Genomic DNA, 23,155 nt, shown 5'->3' on the forward strand with positions numbered 1-23,155 from the left:
AGTATGTATTTGCGTTTAAACACATGAGCAGTCCTATTGATTTCAATGCAGCTACTAATATGGCTTAAAGATGAGCACATGCTTAAATGCTTGACTGGCTCAGGGACTCATGCACTCATACTTGCGCATTTCCAAGACACGGACTTGGATGCAAGAAATACAGCTCTGCAGCTTAAAAATTCCACCCAGCCTGCAGAAGATGTATGTCTTTCTACAGGGACTCCCTGCTATGCACAAAGATTACTCTCCAGGCTAGAAGATCCCCGAGAGGGGAGGTTGAATGTTAAGGTTGTAGGAATATAATCACACACACCTACACTCCTATTCCCATTCACATGTAAACACGCAGAGGTACACATACACACTCAGACTAGAGACAGGCATACACACCTGTGCTTTCTCACCCACCATGCTTCTGGAAGATTGCACACCTTAAATGGTAACCCATGGGTCAGGATCCATCATAGGATGAATGTCTGACACAAGGAAGTGCAAAGGCCCTCTTTAAAGTCTGGAGGGAGCAGAGGTTTGGTCAAACTGAGGTAGGAGCAGAGAGAGGATATGGGAGCTGGTATGGGAAGGGATATGAATTCACTTAGGAAGGGTTCCTGGAGAGGTGTTTTGGCCTTGGCCTGGAGATATCTAAAAAGCATATTGACACCTTCCCCCAGCCCCACAATTAGAGCCGAGTGACAAAAATGTTGACGGAACAGTTTTCCCTGGAAAAATATAGTTTTGTTTCGATCCAAATGTGTTGTGGGAAATGTGTGGATGGGGAGAAAATGTAAATGAATTGTTTTGACTTTCTCATTTCATTAAGGTGATGCTGAAATGTTTCATTTCAACTTTCTCATTTCAATTCCTTTCGTTTTGATTTTTCCCCTCATATTAACTATTTTAATAGATATAATATAGAAATACAATATAATAGTGTTTCAGGTTACTGTGCTGACGTTATCAAAAGGAAACATGATTACCATATTGGAGTGAAAAGATTTGATGCTGTCAAAGAAAAGCATTTTGACATTTCCGAATGGAATGGTTTGGGGAACTTTTTGTTTTGCTGGAGATTTAGAAATTCTGGTTCCGTTTCGAAATGAAAACAAATTTTGAAATGTCAGAATTTCCCAAGGAATGGAAATTCCATTTTCTGGCCAGCTCTGCTTGCTGCTTGCAATCTCCAGCACAGAGCCAAACACCTCCAACAGCCAGTTCCTTTCCAATCAGCAACAGAATCAGCCAGTGCTCAACTCCTTACAGCCTGCAACGAGGGTGGGCAAGCATGCCTTGAGCAGGCCAACGAGATAAGAAGAACGCGGACACACATGAACGCACACATGCTGATGCCCGGCCACGCAAACACACATGCTCTTTCATCAGTGAATGTTTCTACTCAGTCCAGGTACTATGATGTTTGAGGACATTTAGACCCAGTTCTAAATCTTGCAGCAGACCCTTACATCTTGTAAAGGGCCTAACCAAAGCCTTCATATGACCTTTGAGGCATTTTGGCTCTGGATCTGAACATTATAACTTGGGTCTATGACTGCCAGGGGCTTAGGCACGTCCTTGAGAATGAGCTGCTCTCACACGTAGGCTTCAGTCATGGTCTGGCTCCGGCTGGCTGTTTGGGAATCAGAAATCTTCCCTGTCATGAAGACGCTGTTCTTTTATTGAACTGGCCTCCGAGCAGAGCGACATGAAGGCAGGAACACGGATTTCTGTCAGCAGCTCATGCTTGGCTGCTAATCAGATCAAAGTAGACTAAGTCACGATTCATTACCTGCAGCCCTGTGACTAATTCTTAATGAGCTCTCACAAAGCAGCTGGAGAGGAGAGAAAGGAGCCTAAATAATTATTCAGCGAACCACCCTCCAGATTGGGTGGATAACATTAAGGTGTAGCTTTAAAGGTCACTTTGGTTTATTAAAAGGAGACTATTCCTCCCTGACCCTGTGCCTTTCCCTTAGCTCTGGGTTGGCCACTGTTGGGTCTGCCCTGTGTTGTAGCATGTAAACTGTGTGTGCTGGTTATCTTGTTATTCCACAGGCCCTCACCATGAGTGTTCACTGAACCAGTTCACACAGCTGAGATGCATCCCAGCAGCAAGCACTTGTCTGAAGTCCCATTGCAACCAGCACCTTCCTCTTTCCCTTTTCTCTTCTCTTTCTGTCAGCCTTCTCCTGTCCTCTCCGTCCCAACCACTACCCTCTTCTATCTTTTGTTCCCGCTCCCTCTGTTCCTCCCTTTCCATTCGGACCATCACAATCTTCCCCGACCATCTCCCCCTTTTCCTCCCCTCCACCATCTCTCTCTCTCTAGGGATTATGGGAGTTTCTGAGTGAGACTGTGTTCAGTATTCATAGATTCTAAGGCCAGAAGGCATCACCATGATCGTCTAGTGCAGTGGTTCTCAAACTAGGGCTGCCGCTTGTTCAGGGAAAGCCCCTGGCGGTCCAGGCTGGTTTGCTTACCTGCCACGTCCATAGGTTTGGCCAATCGCAGCTCCCACCGGCCGCGGTTTGCTGCTCCAGGCCAATGGGGACTGCAGGAAGAGCAGCCAGCATGTCCCTCGGCCTGCGCCGCTTCCCGCAGCTCCCATTGGCCTGGAACAGCGAACCACAGCCAGTGGGAGCCACGATCGGCCAAACCTGCAGACATGGCAGGTAAACAGACTGGCCCGGCCCGCCAGGAGCTTTCCCTGAACAAGTGGAGGCCCTAGTTTGAGAACCGCTGGTCTAGTGTGACTTCCTGCATAACACAGGCCAGAGAACTTCCCCCAAATAATTCCTAGAAAGATCTGTTAGAAAAAACATCCAATCTGGATTTAAAAATTCTAAGTGATGGAGAATCCACCATGGCCCTTGGTAAATTGTTTCAAAGGTTAATTACTTTCACTATTAAAAATGTACGTTTTATTCCCAGTCTGAATTTGTCTAGCTTCCACTTCCAGCCATTGAATCACGCTGTACCTTTCTCTGCTAGATTGAAGAGCCCATTACTAAATATTTTTCCCATGTAGGTACTTATAGATTGTAATCAAGTCATGCCTTACCATTCTCTTTGTTAAGCTAAATAGGTTGAGCTCCTTGAGTCTATCATTATACGGCCCATTTTCTAATCCTTTAATAATTCTTGTGGCTTTCCAACCCTCTCCAATTTATCAACACCCTTCTCGAATTGTGGCACCAGATCTGGACACAGTATTCCAGCAGTGGTCACACGAATGCAGAATGCAGAGGTAAAATAACTTCTCTACTCCTATGCAAGATTCCCCTGTTTATGCATCCCAGGATTGCATTAGCTCTGTTGGCCACAGCATCACACTGAGAGCTCATGTTCAGCTGATTATCCACCTCAACCCCCAAATCTTTTTTTCAGAGTCACTGCTTCCCAAGATAGAGTCCCCCCTTCTGTAAGCATGGCCTATATTCTTCATTCCTAGATGTATACATTTACATTTAGCCATATAAAAATGCACATTGCTTGCATCCAGTTTACCAAGTGATCCAGATCTCTCTGTGTCAGACTTGTCATCTTCATTATTTACCATTCCCCTGATTTTTGTGTCCTCTGAAAGCTTTATGAGTGATGATTTTATGTTCTCTTCCAGGTCATTGGTAAAACATGTTAAATAGCATAGGGCTAAGAACCAATCCCTGTGGGATCTCACTGGAAACAGACCCACTCAATTATGCCTATTTACAGTTACATTTTGAGACCTATCAGTTAGCCAGTTTTTGATCCGTTTAATGTGTGCCATGTTAATTTTATATTTATCTAATTCTTTAACCAACATGTCATGCAGTACCAAGTTAAACGCCTTACCAAAGCCTAAGTATATTACATCAACACTATTACCTTTATCAACCAAACATGTAAACTCATCAAACAAATATATCAAGTTAATTTGTCAGGTTCTATTTTCCATTAGCCCATGTTGATTTGCATTAATTACATTGCCCTCCTTTTAGTTCTTTACTAATTGAGTCCCATATCAGCCACTCCATTATCTTGCCAGAGATCAATGTCAGGCTGACAGGCCTATAATTACCTGGGTCATCCTGTTTACCCTTTTTAAAAATTGGCACAACATAGCTTTCTTCCAGTCTTCTGGAACTTCCCCAGTGCTCCAAGATGTATTAAAAATCAACATTATCAGTCCAGTGAGTTCCTCAGCCAGCTCTTTTAAAACTCTTGGATCCAAGTTCTCTGGACCTGCTGATTTAAAAATGTCTAACTTTAGTAGCTTCTGCTTAACATCCTCCAGAGCTACTAATGGAACGGAAAGCATGTTGTCATCACCATACAATGAAACTACATCAGCTGTTTTCCCCCAAATACAGAATAGAAATATTTATTGAACACTTCTGATTTTTCTGCATTATTACTGATAATTCCACCATCTACATCTAGTAATGGACCAACAGCATTGTTAGGATTCATTTTGCTCCTAATATATATATATTTTTAAATGCCTTTGTACTAAAATTGCACAGAGACTGTTCAGGGCAACAAGATACGACATAACTCGCATCTTTCCAGATGCCCCCCACTTCCATTGTTTCTCTTGCTCTTTGGCTTCCTCTTTTCAGCTCCATAGTGCTGCTCAACCTTGGCTTTCTGAATAGCAGTGACTACCGGGATGGTCAGAAATGGTGCAGTTTTCTGAATTTCTCAGCCGGACAAACTCCCACCATCCCCATTCTTTTCTTCCAGAGACTGATTCAGATCCTGATAATCATGGGGACTGGCTGAAGGAGTGGCAAGGGGAAACTTTCTACCTATTCCTTCCCCCTTCCCTCTCGCACACTGTGTCCTCCTTCTCTCTTTCCCTTTGCTCTTTATTTTCTCTCTCTCTCTTACTCTTTCTTCGTTCACTCTCTCCCCTCTTCCATTGAGTCAGCTCCATGAAAGTCATAATGAAGTTCCCATTTCCAAATGCTCATTCTGTTTCTGCCTTTATTTCCTCTGGCTGCATTGTCCCTTCAAAGCCCACTTGGAAGCTCTCCTCCCATCATAGCTAACCCTAACTCTGAACAAGTGAAAGGCAAAAATCGGAATTTCTGCCATACTGGAAATTATGATATTCCTTTTCTTTTGGCCCACATAAGGACAAACATTTGAAATACTATTTTTTTTATCGAATATAAAGTTCCCAATAACTATGAATTGGAAATGTCAAAATGAGATATTTCCTTTTTATTTTCCTTTGGGAAAATCAAAAAATGTCAACAACAAGATTTTGTGGAAACCTCAGTTTCCATAAAAAACAAAACAAAACAACAACAACAGAACACTTTGATGATAAATTCTTGGCCAGCTCTAATAGCAATGCAAGGCTTCCCTCTTTCCCTTCCCTTGGTTGGTCAAACATATCCTAATCAACCATAATTTATTATACAGCAGAGGTATCTGCTGCAGGTATACATATCTGAAGATTGGCCACATTATCGTGAAATCAGAGTAATAGGTCAAACCTCATAGACTCATAGACTTTAAGGTCAGAAGGGACCATTATGATCATCTAGTCTGACCTCCTGCACAATGCAGGCCACAGAATCTCACCCATACACTTCTATAACAAACCCCTAACCTATGTCCGAGTTATTGAAGTCCTCAAATTGTGGTTTGAAGACCTCAAGCTGCAGAGAATCCTCCGGCAAGTGACCCGTGCCCCATGCTGCAGAGGAAGGTGAAAAACCTCCAGGGCCTCTGCCAATCTGCCCTGGAGGAAAATTCCTTCCCAACCCCAAATATGGCGATCAGTTAAACCCTGAGCATGTGGACAAGACTCACCAGCCAGCACCCAGGAAAGAATTCTCTGTAGTAATTCAGATCCCACCCCATCTAACATCCCATCCCAGACCACTGGGCATACTTACCTGCTGATAATCAAAGATCAATTGCCAAATTAATTGCCAAAATTAGGCTATGACCTTACTGTAAATCTAGAGGAAATTACTTACAAAAATCTAGGATAACCCCTTCGCTGGTATTTTCAAAAGGGCCAGAGGACAATATGCACCCATTGGTTTTCAGCCAATGTCTTTGAAAATCCCATTCTTAATTATTAATAACCGTGGATGACTTTAAGCATTATTGTTCACTGAGGCCTGATCCCAAGTCCTCTGGGATCCTTTCCATTCATCCAGTCTTTGGATCAGGTCCTTAGATCTATCTATCTATCTATCTATCTATCTATCTATCTATCTATCTATCTATGAATAACAAACGCAGCAGCATAGATTCACCCTTGTAGTCAAGATACTAACCAAACAAAATGAATGAAGGCAGAATATTCCACCCTCATTCAGCTCTCTCTCATTTCCCAAGTCCCTCTTCCCCCCCCCCCCCCAAAAAAAAACTAGTTGAACCTCACGGCTTGTCCTGAATGCCAACAGACTCAGACTACTTCAGACAAGCGGCGAGAGTGACAAGGTCAAGTTTATATAGGTTAAAACCTTAAACTCTGCCTGAAACCAATAGGCAGCCAATACAAATCATAGAGCACTGGCGTAATGATACAGGGCCCAATCCGAAGGCCAGTGAAATCAGCGGAAAAACTCCCATTGACCTCAGTGGGCTTTGGGTCAGGTCCATAGCCCTGCCTGGACAGTGATGAGCTGCCAAAATTTTAACAACCGGTTCCCTATAAAAAGTTCTGATTTAAGGGGGTGGAGCGGGGGAGGGGCCGGGGCAGGCGGAGACATACTTGTAGGGCCGGAGGCCACTTGCCCCCCCAGCAGCCCTAGAGCTTGCAGCCCCCTCCCCCCTTGCTGGCAGCTCAAAGCAACTCCGGAGCTCAGCTGAGCTGCCCAGCTGGTGCCGGCGGCTGGCCACGCTGCAGCTGGGGGGAAGCGGGGGAGCCTCAGCCTCCCCAGTTGGGAATCCTGGGAGCAACAGGATGGTCCAGCCCGCGGACCGGAGTTCTTTGCCCACTCCCTGGCCCTTTAACAACCGGTTCTCTATGGAGGTCTAATTTTAGCAACCGGTTCTTGGGAACCTGCGGGAACCGGCTCCAGCTCACCACTGCCCTGCCATAAATCTCTCTCTCTCTTTCTCTCAGTCCTTCTCTCTTTCTCCTTCTCCCTGTTTCAACCATTGTTACTGTTTACTACTATTTGAATTGCAGTAGCATGCAGAGGACTTAGGGCCAAAATGGCAAAGGCCTTTAGGCACGTAAAGCTGCATCTAGGTACCCTCGTAGGATGTACCAAAACACCTGAGCAGGTTAAGTGCCTAACTCCCATTGAAAGCCAACAGGATTCAGGCACCTACATTATGTAGGCACTTTTGGAAATTCCACTGTGTTCCTAATTACATCTTTAGGCACCGGAATGCCTTTGCAGTTCTGGTCCCATTGTGCTAGGTGCTGTACATATACATAAGAAGACACTGTCCCTGCTCGAAGGAGCTTACAATGTAACTGAAGACAAGGCAAGTGAGTGTAACAAACACTAGAAGAGGAAGGAGGAAGAGGAGGGTATGAGCTTTAATTTCCTCGTGTCATTCCTCTCTCCCCCCGACAGTCACTCATTCCTTTCTTCTGATTCCTACCTTGCAGGTGGAGTTTGCTCTCAGTGCTTTGTAGAAGGACAGAACTCACAGAGTCCAGATTGTCGTAGCTGTTACAGCCCAGGGGGCCAGTCCGAGTTTCTGTTACCTAGAGCACAGTGCAAAAAAAAGGAAACATGCCATTTGTCTGCAGCATTTCCAGGACACTCCAGCCCCTGACATCTCCACTGGCTGACGGACACCCACCCCCACCCCACCTTCATGAAAATACAACCTACATGACGTGGGTAAGAGCCAAATATCCCCAATGGCCAGGTTAGAAATGCAAACGTGAAAGAAGAGCCACCTCCCAGACTCTGTCCAGCTGCAAAGTGTCCCTTGTTTTATGTTATTGCATCTGCATCTGGGCCTAGTGAGGGGAGGCCTGCAGGCTGATCCACGGGGGATCTCTGTTGGCTTAGACCAGAAGCCAGGAGAGGAATTATCCCGTTTTCTCTCCGTAGCAATCTAGAGCACATGGATTGAGAACCAGATATGGTGAGTGATGTCCTGCCCGCCACCACACAAGCCCATACTACGGATAGATGGAGACACAGAAAATCCTCCCACTGTTTGTAGCGTAGCTGATGTTATTGTTGGTATCTAGCGGCGGAGGAGACCTGCCCTTTCTGAATTCACAAAGAGTGGTTATCTGCTGTCAGGGCTTCAGTATCTCAATCCAGTTTCCCATCCTTGAGGGAATAGGCTGGGCCAGGAGACACCACAGAACAATAACACAAGCCGGAGCCTTTCAGTGTGATGACTAAGAGTGATGTCTCCATCCCGACTGCCTTCCCTGCAGCATGTTCCCTGACAATGGAATCCCTCCCCAATGGAGACTGAGTGCTTTCAAAGGAGGAGGCCGTTGTTTGTGGATCCATTTTCCTTTCCTTTGTATCCTCCTCCCAGTAGCTTCCCCCGCTCCCCCTCCAGCGCTCTGTCTCCATCCGTTTCATTCTGGAAGCCTTTGTAAAGCCTCATTGTGGGCTTTTCTCATTCTCTTGTAATCAGTTCACCTGAGAGCTGTTCAGTAGAAACTCTACTAATACCTGCTGCAGGAAGACACACAAGGGTGGCTGCCACTGCAGAACTGCTTGTCCATTTCCATTGTCGCTGCTGACCTGCCACGGCCATATCACTGTTACACGGCAAGGACCATGATCTCTTTAACATCAATGCCACACAGGGTGTCCCCTTCCCAAAATCACTTTCACGCCGGAATGATCTGTGCCTACCCAAAATGAGGCACACAAGAGAATGACTTTTCCCATCTAACATCAGTGGCACAGGGCAATAATTTGCCTTTTCCTGGAGAGAATGCCACGTTGGAATGGCTGCTGCCTACCCAGCAGCAATAACATATTAAAGGCCAAGCCCTGACTGGCATCACTATTGCATTGGAATGGCTGTCATTCCCCAGTCCATTTCTCTCCCTGGAATCTCCACAGCAGCAGATGCAATACCTTGATTGCTCCTGTAGAGATCTGGATCTCATGGAGTCTCCTCATGGTGCCATCGCGGTCTACGAAGTAGGAGGAAGCAAGCTGGTGCAGTGCCTCAACGCTTTGGGTAGCGTTTCCGGACTTCCTGTCAAGCCGGCTTTTGTCCATGTACATGGTCAAGGCCTCCTCCCCTGCAGTGAAAGGAAACAGATTGCTACATTGGAAGGTTTGCTGCTAACCCCACAGGGCTGTGTGCACAGGTACCGATGGTATCACATGCTGAACCTGTGCAATCTAAACTCTGCACCCCCTGGAGATGCCTTGTGCAACAAATCCAGTCCTATTCTTCTGGACAATGGGCCAGATTCAAAATCTGAGCATAGCTCCATTGAGGCCAGTGGTGCAGATCCCCAGCTGCTGTAAACTGGAATAACATCACTAAAGACAATGCTGATTTACACCAACTGGGAAACTAGCCCATTAAATGGAACAATAGCAACAAGGCCTGTCATTTTGAGGGTACATTTGGAGTGATGGGGCCAATATTTAGACTTGGTGGAAGAAGATGCAACTCTCATGGAAGTCGCTTATCTTAATTCAATGGCATAAATGACGGTTTAAGTTACATTTAGCTCACGAGTGAATGGATCTGTGTTTAAAGGGTAAATGAGTGTCATCTGGCATCCAGTGGCTATGCAAGATGAGTGGTTGAGAAGAATGGGGAGTAGGAGGGATGAGATGACAAGCAGAAAAAAAACAAAGAGAAGTAGCATAAACAACCACTTGCTCTTCCTACAGGCCTGGAGAGCACAGGTGATGCGTGTTGTGTGGGTACAAGCGCAAGGGAAAAGGTGTTGAACAGGACAAAGGAGTGTGGGGAAATCAGGCCCGGTATTAACAAGAGCCCTGCTGCCCTGAAAATGACAGAGAATCAGGAAGTACAGACGTTAGAGTCCCAAGAGGCAACAAACGTTAATGAACAATAGCAATATTCTGAATGAAAAGAAAAGAAAGATGAAAAGAAGACAGAACAAACTTTATAACCACAGTTTATTGTTAAAAACATCTATTCCTGATGTCTGAGCCAGAATACAATCCAGCTGACTTTCTCTGAGCTCTGTTAGCTCTGCAAGACTGAAAGGAGTGACAGGCAAAACCAACATATTTTTCTCACTAAGGACAGGAAATCTGATTTTGAATGTACACACAGAGCAGAAGGTGCCATTTCTATCTAGTTAGCTTTAAGAGAAGAATCAAAGTTTAATTGGGGTGGAAGTAAGTAGCACCTGCTGTAATCCAACCTGTGTATCCAACAGATGGACTGATATTTATGCTGATGATGATCATTATAATACTAGGGTGGTATGAAAAAAGTTGCATCACTACTGTTTTGATGGATAAATATTTTACTTTAGGGACATTTGATTTTTTAGAGGAGAAAACTGATTTTTTTCTGTGGAAAACAGACACTTTCTGTGACAAACTTTGATTTGAAAAAAATAAAAAATGTATATGAAATGTGTCTCCAAATTTTTTATTTAAAAACCAAACCCCAGAATATTTTGATTTGGCAATACTACTGTGGCTAATGGGAATTGTAGTTCAGTTTCCTCACGACCTTACTCTCCAATATGGGCCAGACTCCCTAGCTGACCCACATATCCCATGATGCACCATGGCCAAGGTCTTCCATGATGCACCCCTGTCCCATCACCAAGAAGGAAGACTGTGGTGCATCATGGCAAACATCTGACCAGGGAACCCAATCTAAGCCACAAAGAATGGGAGCTTCCAGCACCCAACTACAACTCCCTTGAGCCAACCTGTGGCATTTTCAAATCAAAATATTTTGATTTTTTGCCAGGAGGTAAAAATTTTCTATGGAAAATTCCGACCAAAAACATTGTTTTCCTCAACATTTTCCATGGGAATCCCCCTCTCAGCTCTAAATAGTAACAACAATAATAATTAATAACAATCAGCAATTAATCTGTTGACAGGAATGCCTAGAGGCCCAAGGTGGGGATCAAGGCTTTACCATGTTAGGCCTTGTGCACACACATAACAGAGAAGATGTTTCCTGCCCCAAAGGGTTTACAATCTAAGCATATGATGGGAGACAACAGGTGGATACAACAAACAGACGGTGGAAGCATCAGGTAATAAGACGAATGTGATTAACATGATAAGCAGCGGTCACAGCACACCAGCTGCTTAGCTGCTGTCAAGTGTTTTGCCGGCGTCACAACGCATGTGAGTTTCCAGGAGAGCTTTGAAGGAAGGTAGTGACTTTGTGGATTTGTACAGGGAGTTCCTCTGTATGAGGGGGAAAGCTTGGGAGAAAATGCAAAGGTGCTTGTGGGAAAATGTGATTAATAGGCAATAAAGGCTGTAGCTTGGGCCAAATGTATCCAGAGATCAATGTGGTTGTCTGTGTCCATTTCAGACTAGAGTACTATACATAGCAGAACGTGGCCCCTGGGGGCCCTGGACGGGTATCTCCCGGATGGCAGTTAGACACGCAGCTCCTGTGGGGTTCTAGTGGGATGTGGGAACTCCCTTGTGTTCTTTAGCAAAGCCCACACCTTGGTTTTGCTTGCCATGCAGAAAGATCAAGGCCTTTGTTACTCAACAATCTCTGGTGGAACGCTTCGCCGGGACAGCGCTTTGAACTGGGGGTGCTCGTGTACACTATGAACTTGCACTGGTATAAATATAATGATCAGGAGTGTGAAAAATCCCCCCCCTCGAGCGATGTAGTTCTATCGGCTAACCCCGGTGCAGACAGGGCTATGTTGATGGGAGGGCTTCTCCCTGCGACACAGCTACCGCCTCTCATGGAGGTGGATTAACTATGCGACCGGGAGAAGCTCTCCCATCACATGCATCTGACGAAGTGGGTATTCAATCACGAAAGCTTATGCTCCAATATGTCTGATAGTCTATAAGGTGCCACAGGACTCTTTGTCGCTTTTTACAGATCCAGACTAACTCGGTGACCCTTCTGATACTCTGACATCCAGCGTAGCTCCAGAAGCGTGGGGAGTGGCAGTGGAGGAACGGCCAAGCCACGCTGAGTATATAGTCACTGATTTCAGGCAGTTTTGTACTCGACACAGCTCAGCTGTGCCTCTGCCGCCGCTCCCCATACTACCACGGCTACCCTGCTATTTTTATTCATGCTAACTCTCAGGAGATAACCCAAATATGTGTACACAAGTTGGGGACTCACACCCCTAGCTCGTCGTGTAGATGCAGCCATGGAGACCTGCCAGAAAGCAAAACGTCCTGGTTAAATCCCCACCTGGTAAAGCTGCTGGGCAGTAACCGAAGCTGCTAGCATGCTAGGATGTTAAAAATGGACTCTACATTGACAGAGCTGAGGGGTAGCAGCAAGGGTCCCAGACCAGCATGTAACTAGGCTATATGAAGCTACCACCTAGACAGCAGTTGGAGAACCCAAAGCTTTTATGGCACCTGGAGAGCTGTGTTCTATTCCCAAAGAAGCCGTCCTTTGCCCCTCCAAAGTGTTTCAGTCTCACCACAGAGAGGATGAGGGGGAAAAACGAGAAACCTCTCTGTGCTTCATTCAGTGCACATCCTGGGAGACCTGCCCCGTTCCTGAGACGTGAGATACGAGGGCAGGGAGAGCCCGCTGCTTGAAACCCACGCTGTGGGCATGTGCCTAAGACTGGGAAAAGCCCAACATCCCCATGGAAAGAGAGCCAGCGAAAGCAGCCCATAGATCAAGAGGGGTTAATAGACTTTTGCTGCATTATTAAGTCTTAATTTCTCGTTTATTAAGCGGATGCTATGTTCAAAGTTGTCTTCCCTTCAGGGCTTTCCCTGCAAATTAGCTCTCAGCTCTGTGTACTTCATCCCTGAGTGTGGATGCCCTAGAAATGACCCTGCACCAATCCCTTTGTCAGAACTAAACTGGAGCAGAGCTGGCTCTCTATCAGGCTCTGGGGGAAACAAGCTGCTCGGCAACAGAGAGGCATCAGAAATCCTTCTCTTGTGGGAGGTGTCTAGGCAGCAACCCTGCTGGATGCAGGATGGCCTGCTCCAGCTCTCAGACCTCCTTGAGCCCCTCCCAACAGCTGCTATGCAAACAAGGAGTCTTGCACATTTGTCTCTCGTTCTTTAGCTGGTTAAACGTCAGGCTGAGATTTGAATGGATAAAAAGCACAAATCTCTGGGTAGCTGTTGTTTTCATGTGGTCCAAGGTCTTAAAGCGGCTCCTAAGCGGCGATCGACTTGATGTCAGAGGGATCTGGCTTAGCCTGCAAACTCTGAGCGGAACATGTCCCCCTCCGTGCGCAATGCACACCGTATGGTCAGTGTAAAGCTGCTTCATCTTCATCACGGTCATTGCCAAGATGAATCCTTCATTCCTCGTGCCCTGCCTGCCCCAACCCCGCTGCTCTGGGCTGATTGAACACTTCGCACTTCTGTCCAACACCAGCTCTCGTTACACGCCTCTGCATATTTAAAAATGTTGTGTTGTAAAAACAGGAGATGGAACAAGCCACTGTGAATAATTCACAACCTCACCCGGGTGAAATTAAAAATATATTTCACCGTTGAAGGTCCCTGTTATTTGGAATTTCCAGGGACGCGGAAGAGAAAAAGGCTGCCAATGGGAAGAAAAATAAAACCACAAATAAAACTCCATTCGCCTCCGTGGTTTCTTCCTTCACTGCCTTGCACTGTGTAAAATATGAATCCAAGGAGACATTTCCTCAACAGAAATGAGTTCTCTCTGTACAGAGTTCTTTTAGGGCCTGATTCAACACATCATCTCTATCCAGCAAATCACTTAAGCATGTGCTTTGCTGTATTGGAACATTTCATGTGGTTGGGGTGGTGGAATTTGATTGGAGGCATTGAACCGGCAGTTTTGGACAAAGGATTCTTCTAGGGCTGCATTCAATAATGGCTAGGACCACATGACTTCAATGGACCTAAACCAGTTTACCCCATCTGAGGATCTGGCACCTAAGTCATGCAGGCAGGGATGCAAATCAAGCTAATCTTGTCTACATAGCTGATCATTTACAGTATGTTTAAAGAGCTTTCCGTAGCCCCCAGAGGAACAAGAGCCAGAAATCCGAGGAATTTCACTAAGGATTTCGCTATTGCCAATCTATTTTATGTGAACAGTGCTCAGATAATATGATGCGCAGCAGCACAAAACTTTAAGATAAGATGCCTTCTTTGTCACTGCAGTATTCTCAGTGCAGCTACTGCTACATGCCACACATGCTATTTAACCCTATGTACAAAACGCATAATAGCAACAGGCGGTAAAAAGACAAACAGAAGCAAAAAAATGTCCATGAGAAATTTACTTCCATTTTTCATTTTCAAAATATTTGAAATTTTCTACCCAGCTCCAGTAACCGGGCATGCGAATTGGTGACTGCACCCGCAGTTCTCCATCTTATTGATCTACTGGCATATGCTGCCCATACTGGGACCGGTCTGCAGTCCCTGGGTATATATTTTGCATTGAATTTAATGATTATTCTTTTTTTTTAAAATGTGGCCCATATTTTTTCCTTTAACTATTGTATCCAGTTCAGGCCTCTCTCTGTCTCCCATCAGTGTCTCCATTCCTGCCTAATGCCTTGGTGTGCTACTTCATAGAGCACTCTAAGATTTTTCCAAGTCCAGTGAGTTTCCCCTGTGGGAGAAGATTGTTTTCCTTCTGTATTCAGTTTGTTTCAGACAGAGAGAGCATCTGGTTTCAAGAAACAAGGCAGGGCGTGAAGGTTAGGCGGGAATGCTATTATAGGCACTATACCAGTCAGGCTGTTATTCTGTCTATTCCAAGAGAGAAAATCACCCAGGCAGAATATCCAGTTCACATGGTTCTTTCAAATGCTGCCTGTGCACTTATTTGGGGTTTGGCATTAACATATTTAATCTGGAACGATTATCATCACACAGGCATCACGCACACATGCCCATATGCACCCTCTCAAAACTGCAGCATATCCACCTGGTTTTAAAACTCACATACTCAGATATTCGTATTTGCATACTCAGGACCATACTGTCATTCTCTCGCATGTAGCAGTACCTAAGGCCACACGGAGTACTCGGTCCTGTTAAAAGTAGTAAGACATGGGGCTCAGTTCGCCCCCATCATGTGGCATTGCCTTTTAAGATCTGATATATGAGAGGGCCTAGGAAATAGGAGATACTGGTAGAAAGGAAGTGGTCCTAGAAGTAAGTCGTATTTTGGGAGGAAATCCTGTTATTGTTTCTTTAAGGGCTTGTGATGAGAAGCTTTGCAGGGTGGGTGGAGCCAGGCTCCCCTTGCTCCCAGCCAATTGGGATGAGCTTTAGGAAGGGGATCAGCATATATGCTGCCTTCTCCTTCATAGCATGGCAGACAGCAGCAGGAGAAGGCTGGGCTGCTGAGCCTGAGGACTAATTGGAGGAAGGGGCCAGCTGAAGGAGAAGCTTGCTAAAGCTCAACAACCAACTTAAGTTACCACCCTAGCTCCAGGGAGGAGAGCTGGGGGAGTCCGGCCTTAAAGAGAGAGAGAGGGGACTTTTTGAATTACAATCCATCTGCCAGAGAGACTGGCAGTGGCCTGGAAGTCACTCCTCAGCGGCAGGCTGGGAGGAAGCTGCAGGAGGAGATGGAGTGAGAGTAGTGGAGACCTTAGCCCTGAAAGAGCTAAGGACAAAATAGGAGCATCCCAAGGAAGCAGTGAGGGATTAGAAGGATCAATCCTTAGCTGCCTAACATGGTGTCCCTGGGCTGGAAAACCAAGAGGAGAGGTCAGTCCTCCTACAGGTTTCAGGACTGAAAGAACAAAGACAGGTAAGTCCCAGATCATAGAATCATAGAAGACCGGGGTTGGAAGAGACCTCAGGAGGTCATCTAGTCCAACCCCTTGCTCAAAGCAGGACCAACCCCAACTAAATCATCCCAGCCAGGGCTTTGTCACGCCTGACCTTAAAAACCTCTAAGGAAGGAGATTCCACCACCTCCCTAGGTAACCCATTCCAGTGCTTCACCACCCTCTTAGTGAAAAAGTGTTTCCTAATATCCAACCTAGACCTCCCCCATTGCTCCTTGTTCTGTCATCTGCCACCACAGAGAACAGCCAAGCTCCATCCTCTTTGGAACCCCCCTTCAGGTAATTGAAGGCTGCTATCAAATCCCCCACCCCCAACTCTTCTCTTCTGCAGACTAAATAAGCCCAGTTCCCTCAGCCTCTCCTTGTAAGTCATGTGCCCCAGCCCCCTAGTCATTTCCGTTGCCCTCCGCTGGACTATCTCCAATTTGTCCATATCCTTTTTTTGGGGGGGGAAGCAAAACTGGACATAATACTCCAGATGTGGCCTCACCAATGCCAAATAGAGGGGAATAATCACTTCCCTCGATCTGCTACCAATGCTCCTACTAATGCAGCCCAATATGCCATTAGCCTTCTTGGCAACAAGGGCACACTGCTGACTCATATCCAGCTTCTTGTCCACTGTAACCCTTAGGTCCTTTTCTGCAGAACTGCTGCTTAGCCAGTCGGTCCCCAGTCTGTAGCAGTGCATGGGATTCTTCCTTCCTAAGTGCAGGACTCTGCACTTGTCCTTGTCGAACCTCATCAGATTTCTTTTGGCCAAATCCTCTAATTTGTCTAGGTCACTCTGGACCCTCTCCCTACCCTCCAGTGCATCTGTCTCCCCCCCCTCCCCCCAGCTTAGTGTCATCCACGAACTTTCTGAGGGTGCAATCCATCCCATCATCCAGATCATTAATTAAGATCTTGAACAAAACCGTTACCAGGACAGACCCCTGGGGCACTCCGTTTGATACTGGTTGCCAACTAGACATGGAGCGGTTGATCACTACCCATTGAGCCTGATAATCTAGCGAGCTTTCTATCCACTTTATAGTCCATTCATCCAGATGGGGGCCAAAGGCCTGGCATAAAGGCCATTAGACTCTGAGTTTTCTGTTTGGACTTTTCTGTTACCCCCGGAAGGGGGCTGAGCTGAAAGGTGACCAGGCTGGAGGGCCGGGCCACAGAAGCTGCAGAGGGTTGCAGAACCAGAATGATGGATAAGGGGATGCTGGAGTGGAAGAACCCCTTGCAATGCCTTGTCCTGGCACGAGGGGAAGCTATGACAGTGGCTTTGCCTCAGCCGAGAGCACTTGCGCTACTCAGTTTAACTTCAGGCATCGCTAAGGCTGCAAAATATTACCAAGGCCTTCCATCTGAGCCCTCAGCAGGAGTGTGGGCACACGTATCTTGTCAGGGATGAGGACTTGCAGTTGTGCCTGCCTAGTCTCTGGGCAGCCTATGAGCAGAACAGAGCTGCATGATTGACACCCCACCCTTTGGCCGAGGAAGTCAACAAGCCCCTAGGTCCAACAGCCACAACGGATCTCTGGCTGCTCAACTCACACGCCCGCTAATGTAATCACTGCCCTGCTCCTAGCGCTGCTCCAGCCCTGATCCTACTTGTTCCCAGCATTGCTCCTCTCCTGCCCAGTCCACTGCTTGGTTCCTGACCCTGGGCTCTGACTCTTGGTCCCTGACTCCAGCTCTGAGCTTGGGCGCTGCTCCTGGCCTGACCACCTCTGCTCTGACCACTAGGCACGACTGCCCACCCTACGCACATACTGTGTGCACTCAAAACCTGGCACAGACGTGTGCGCACCCATCATGTCAACACTCACCGTTCTCATACCGAGTGTGTGTAAACGCAGATCACAGAAACACTCCATGCATGCTATTGTCAAACAAAGCACACCTGCGCTCATGTCACACACACCAATACACATTCCATTATCGCACCAGGCACAGGTATCACAGCTACCGACACCCACCCCCACACACTCTGCTTCATAAGCCAAGGAGGCCATTCAGAGTTAGCCTGGGCTTTTGAGCAGATCTGGAGGAGAGTATGGGGCTTCAGGGAGCGGAAATGTGGCAACCCTGACTCATCACCATACCAACCGACCTACATCCTTCCTCGGGCCTGAAGAAGCGCTCTGTGTAGCTCAAACGCTTGCACCTTCCACCAGGCAGACGTTGGTCCAATAAAAGCGATTTACCTCACCCCACTTGTCTCTCCTACATTCAAAGTGACACAGAGCTGGACGAGCATGCTTCATCCCCTCTCCCCACCGTCACAGTGACTGGGTAAGAAAATACCCCGGTTGCCACCTACCTCCCAGGGTGGCAGAGATGAGGATGTGGGTGCCGTACTTTTTGATGATGGTATCAATGAACTGTTGTGTGGTGGGTCTCCTGCCCAGCAAACGGATGCTCCTCTGGAATTCAGGCATCAGGGGCACTGGATTGCGGACCAGGTCCCTCCGTTCGATGGCTGTGTTCCTCACCTTCCAACGGGCAAACTCCCTATGCGACAACAGAGGAACACAACACAGGTGAGGCTCTGAGTCTGGACAGGAGGGGAGAACCACCAAGGAAGGGGGCAGATGAGGGCAAAGGGGAAAATACTGGAGGGCATTCCCACATCGATACAGAGGTGAGGCTCTGAGGCTAGACCTAGGAGGGAGAGGAAGAAGAGGAGAAGCAAGAAGTTACTGCACAATGCCAACACGCCTTAAGGAGCAGGGTCTGAGCTGGTGCTGGGAGACCCTCAACAAGTTCAGAGGTAAATTTCAGATGAGCTTCCAGAAGTATGGCTGCCCCTATGTAGGGGGCAGAGTATCCCACATCTGCCTACCACAGGGCTCCTACACCTTCCTCTAAAGCAGCTGGCTTGGGCCACTCTTAGAGACAGGATACTGGAGCAGACAGCTCTTGGTTCTGATCCAATCTGGCAATTCCCATGTCCATGTGTTTCCATCCTCTCTGACTGTGCAAAACCCAGCTAAAAAGTTGGAGAGCACAAGCTCACTCATGATGTCCTGATTTTCCAGCCCCTGGAGTGCAGGGGAATGTGATCCTTGAACAACAACATGGACAGAACCTGCCCAGCACCTGCCCTCTGAAAATCAGGCCCCTTTAAGGTATGTCAGGTTGGGCAGCCAAAAACCGAGGCACCTGACATTACTAGCCTCTTTTGCAAAATCTTGGAGAAGGCCTAAGAAGAAAACCAGTATTTACAACGCTCCTGCAATATATCTTAAGCAATATGTTGCCATGTCCAATTGAGTCACAGGCTGCTGTTCCTTCTCGTTCATTTATTCCAGTAAATCAGATAAAACATTAGTTTAAATAATAGGAATAACAATAGGTGGGACTTTCTATCTCACTAAGTATTGGCATCCCCCTGTACAGATGGAGAAACTGCCGTGCCGGGAGATGATTTCGTGCACTCAGCGGCAAAGCCATGATCAGAACCTGGGGCTCTTGGCTCCCAGTCTGGTTCTCTAGCCACAGGGCCTTGCTGCCTTTTAGATTATTTTAATGAATGTAATTACACATGTGTTTATTTTGACTGGGTCCCATCATCACTCACCAGGGTGACTTACAGCAATAATATCAGCAACATACCAGCCTTTTAACTTAAAATGCAAACTCCAGAGCTAATTCCCACTTCTTAATCCTCAGACTTTCAAAAACCTAACCAAAAATTCCATTGACAGTGTGCCCTAAAATCACTACACTCAGGCTGTGGAGACAGCAGATCCCAGAAACACGGTCCTTTCACTGAAAATATTCTGCCACCAGTCTCGGAGTGTTTCCTCCCAGCAACCAGTAACAAGAACAACCCAATGGATCAGTTATGCCTACGATGGGACACATTGGGAGTCAGATTCTTGGTTCCAAAACTATTTCCAAATAACGAGTACCTTGAATGGCCCCCAGAAATGCACCGCTGTTCATTGCATGGAGCACAAAGTCTGGCTGTCACATGCTCATGCTGCATAGAGTACAGGCCTCAGGTGTTCATGGCTCTCACAGTGGCATGTTGGTGTGATGTGCTGTGAATGTGGCGCCTGATCTGACCCCACTGACATCAGTGAGCTGTGGATCAGGCCCCTGGAGCCTGCGATGGAAATGCAAGATGTCTCGTGCAGCTAATGCCACTCACGACATGAGACTGCACTAGCTGATGCAACTGAGTTCTTTTCAAGGGTAGCCTAAGTAGAACTCAGTGGGGCAGACAGAACTAGCAAGGCCATGGAACAGTGTTGTGAGTCCATGTTAAAGAGACGCTAATACCCGATGGGGGAAAGGGAGTGGCGAGCCAGTAAGGAGGGACCAACACCAGTGGCAGAATATTTTCAGTGAAAGGACTCTCACTCTGTCTATCCATCCTTGTCCCAGTAACGACAGCTAGATAGATAGATAGATAGATAGATAGAGAGGGTGTCTGGAGATGGGGGGGGGCGGTGTCTGGAGATAGATAGATAGATTAGATTGATTCACCCCTTCTGAGCTAGCACTAATGAGTGAGCAGTCCACACTGTGTGTCTGAGAGATGGAGGGAGTCGCTGGGGACAGTCTCGACACTCGTTAGTGGTATATTCCCTCCAGGGGAAAAACAAAAGGGAAAAATGCTGAGGAGGAAGGCAGAGTTGAAAGCACAGACCGGGGACATCACCCAGAGCTCCCACTGAATCTCTACAGATAGGAGAATCCAAGGGCACGTACATCTCTATCTGGGGGGAGGCGTCTGAAAAGGAGAGGCCGTCAGAGCAAATTAAATTCTCCATCTTCAAACCGCCAAGGCGACCAAAGGACATAAGTGGAGAAACAAGTTCAGCGCAGACCTTGGGGGCCGTGGTTTGAAACCAAAGAGAAATGCAGCAACCAAGGAGCAGGACTGAATATGTTAAAGAAACAGAGCAGAAAGGTTCTGAACGAAGCCCAGAAGTACCATGCTAACTAGGCCACTTCCCCACCTCACTCTCCTCCTCCCAGGGGGTATTGCTGCCTATGGGCCCTGCAGGACAGCAAGGGGATCCCATGCACAACATACGCTCCAGCAACGAGGCCCAGCCGCGTGGGCTAAGGGCAGAGTCACTCCTTTTGGAGCTGTCGCCTTAGCCAGGTTGAACTTCCCACCTCCCTTCCAGCTGGCTCACTCCCCCTCTCCTTTTAAAACACGGCTTAAAAGCCACCAGCTGCTGCATGCTGCCCACAGCCGACGAGCTGTCAGCCCGGGCCCCTCCCACACAACCCCAAACCCCAGGACTTCCAATTGCCAGCCAGCCTCCTGTGCCCCCCAGCACCTCCGTGTTGCTGTTCTTATTGACGGGGTGACATTAGTGCGATCAAGGGAATGAGCCAAACACCCTGCTCCAAAGGTCTTACTTTCTAAGAGCCAGATTGTATAGCTCTGTGTGCGGAGGCGAGAGACCGCTATGGAGGTGCTTATCTGCCCCCCGTCTCCACAGTGTCCAAGCACCTCACAAGCATTCCTGCAGGCATCCTCCTGGCAGCCCTGAGCTATAGGGAGTATTATCAGCCCCCTAGGACAGATGGGGAACTGAGGCACAGAGAGTCTCAGTGAGTTGCCTGAGGTGACTCACAGAGTCTGTGGCACAGCCAGAAATACACTCCGAGGTCTCCTGTGTCCCAGTCCAGTGTCTTTACACAAGACCACGCTTCCCCCCCCCCCTGCCTCCCGCCCCTGATCTGGGGCTGGATACACGCATAGTTCTCCTGGCTCCTGAGTGCAAGACTCCTTGAGATTCCTGTAGGCACCAGATACCCCCAAAGGTCCTGGTGAGGGGCAGGATCACAGCAGGACTGTGGCACCCGCCCACTGAGCTGGCCTAACAGAGAGTGAGAGGTCTCCCTGCCCCCTTTCAAAGGGTGGTAGAAGTTCTTTTCCAGCTTGCTCCTTCCTGAAATGCCCAGGACAAATCCAGGCTGAGCAGTGTGTCTAGGGATTTTCTCTGCAGCACGGCCTCTCCTCCGTCCATGGCAGCATTAGGCCATTAAAGGCTGAGATTTTCAAAGGGGCATGAGGGAATTAAGTTCCCAGAGGAGTTACTGTAGAATCTCGCCAGGTCCGACAGCCCAGCCTCCAGCCCGAGCCCAGACGTCTACACAGCTGTGAAACAGCCCCGCAGCCCAAGCGCTGCGATCCCGAGTCAGCTGGCATGGGCTGGCCATGGGTCTATCACTGCAGTGCAGAGATACCCCTTGTCTTCTTTGAATGGTCAGCCCGGAGCCTCTGTATTAGATACACAATGCAGCTCAGATTAGCACACCAAGAAAAAAAATCCAATTCCAGAGCAACATTTAAAAAGAAAAATAGTGCAAGTCAAAAGTGATCCGACATGATAGATGGAGTTCACTTGCCAGCTAGAGAGACAGACAGATACATGACAGCTAACTGGCTAGACCGATGTTAGAGCTACTGATCAGGGCAGTAAACAGCAGGCCGTTACTGCTGGGGTGTTCTGCAGGGCAAGGCTGCATGTGAGGGCTGGCTGCTGCCACAGAATTATAAGCCTTTGAAGTAACCCCTCTTCCTTCCTCCTCCTCACACACTAAATTATCTAGTCTACCTCCCATTAACCCTGGCCAAGCGAGGCTTGCCCCTCGTCAGCGGTGTGTTCTCTAGCCCTGTGTCTAGTCTAGTCTTAAGCATTTCAAGCAGCAAGTCCTCCTATTTCCCTGGGCAATTCTTCCACCGTCTCTTGGATGTCACTGGTAGGAAGCATTTTTGTTGTTGTTTTGTTTCTCGCTCCCTGATATTTTGCCGAAAAACAGCATTTGTTTTGATGGGAGGGGGAGGGGATGCCAAGAACAACATGGATTTTGCAAACAGCGACGCGAAATAAATGACTTCAAAGTTGGGTGGATTTTGTGTGACCTTGAGAGCACCTCGGTAAGTGGATTGTTCCAGCACTAAATTACAACGCAATCAAACAAGCATGATTCCGAGTCTAGTTCTGTGTGTTTGGACAGCGAGTGAGCCTCGCTCTGTTTATCAGTGAGACCTAATTATTGGGTGCTGGGAAGATCAATTAAAAAAAAGAGAGAAGAAAGTGGAATACATTTTGTATTACTGAGCCAAGGCCTAGGGAGGGTAGGACAATATTTAGTGGATAGGGCATTAGGATGAGAGGCAGAAGACAAGGGTTTGGTTCCCAACTCAGATTTCTAGTGTGTCCTTGACTAAGTCATGTAATCTATTTTGTGGTTCAGTTTCTTGTCAGTAAAATGGGGATCATTTTCCCCTACTTCACAGGGGTAAAA

At 47.3% G+C, this 23,155-nt stretch overlaps 1 protein-coding gene across 2 annotated transcripts in view; it reads right to left on the reverse strand.

Annotated features, from left to right (window-relative positions):
* The window catches only part of BRINP1 (BMP/retinoic acid inducible neural specific 1), a 93,757-nt gene that overhangs the window by 17,582 nt on the left and 53,020 nt on the right, over positions 1 to 23,155 (reverse strand). For both annotated transcript variants that reach the window (XM_044993161.1, XM_044993162.1), the window contains 3 exons: positions 18,195 to 18,385; positions 9,021 to 9,190; positions 7,561 to 7,666 (listed from right to left, as the gene is read on the reverse strand). In XM_044993161.1, the coding sequence (XP_044849096.1) occupies positions 7,561 to 7,666; positions 9,021 to 9,190; positions 18,195 to 18,385 (467 nt within the window). The remainder of the gene's footprint in view (positions 1 to 7,560; positions 7,667 to 9,020; positions 9,191 to 18,194; positions 18,386 to 23,155) is intronic.

The sequence above is a fragment of the Mauremys mutica genome, chromosome 18 (genome assembly GCF_020497125.1).
Source record: "Mauremys mutica isolate MM-2020 ecotype Southern chromosome 18, ASM2049712v1, whole genome shotgun sequence".
Taxonomy (NCBI): Eukaryota; Metazoa; Chordata; order Testudines; family Geoemydidae; genus Mauremys; species Mauremys mutica.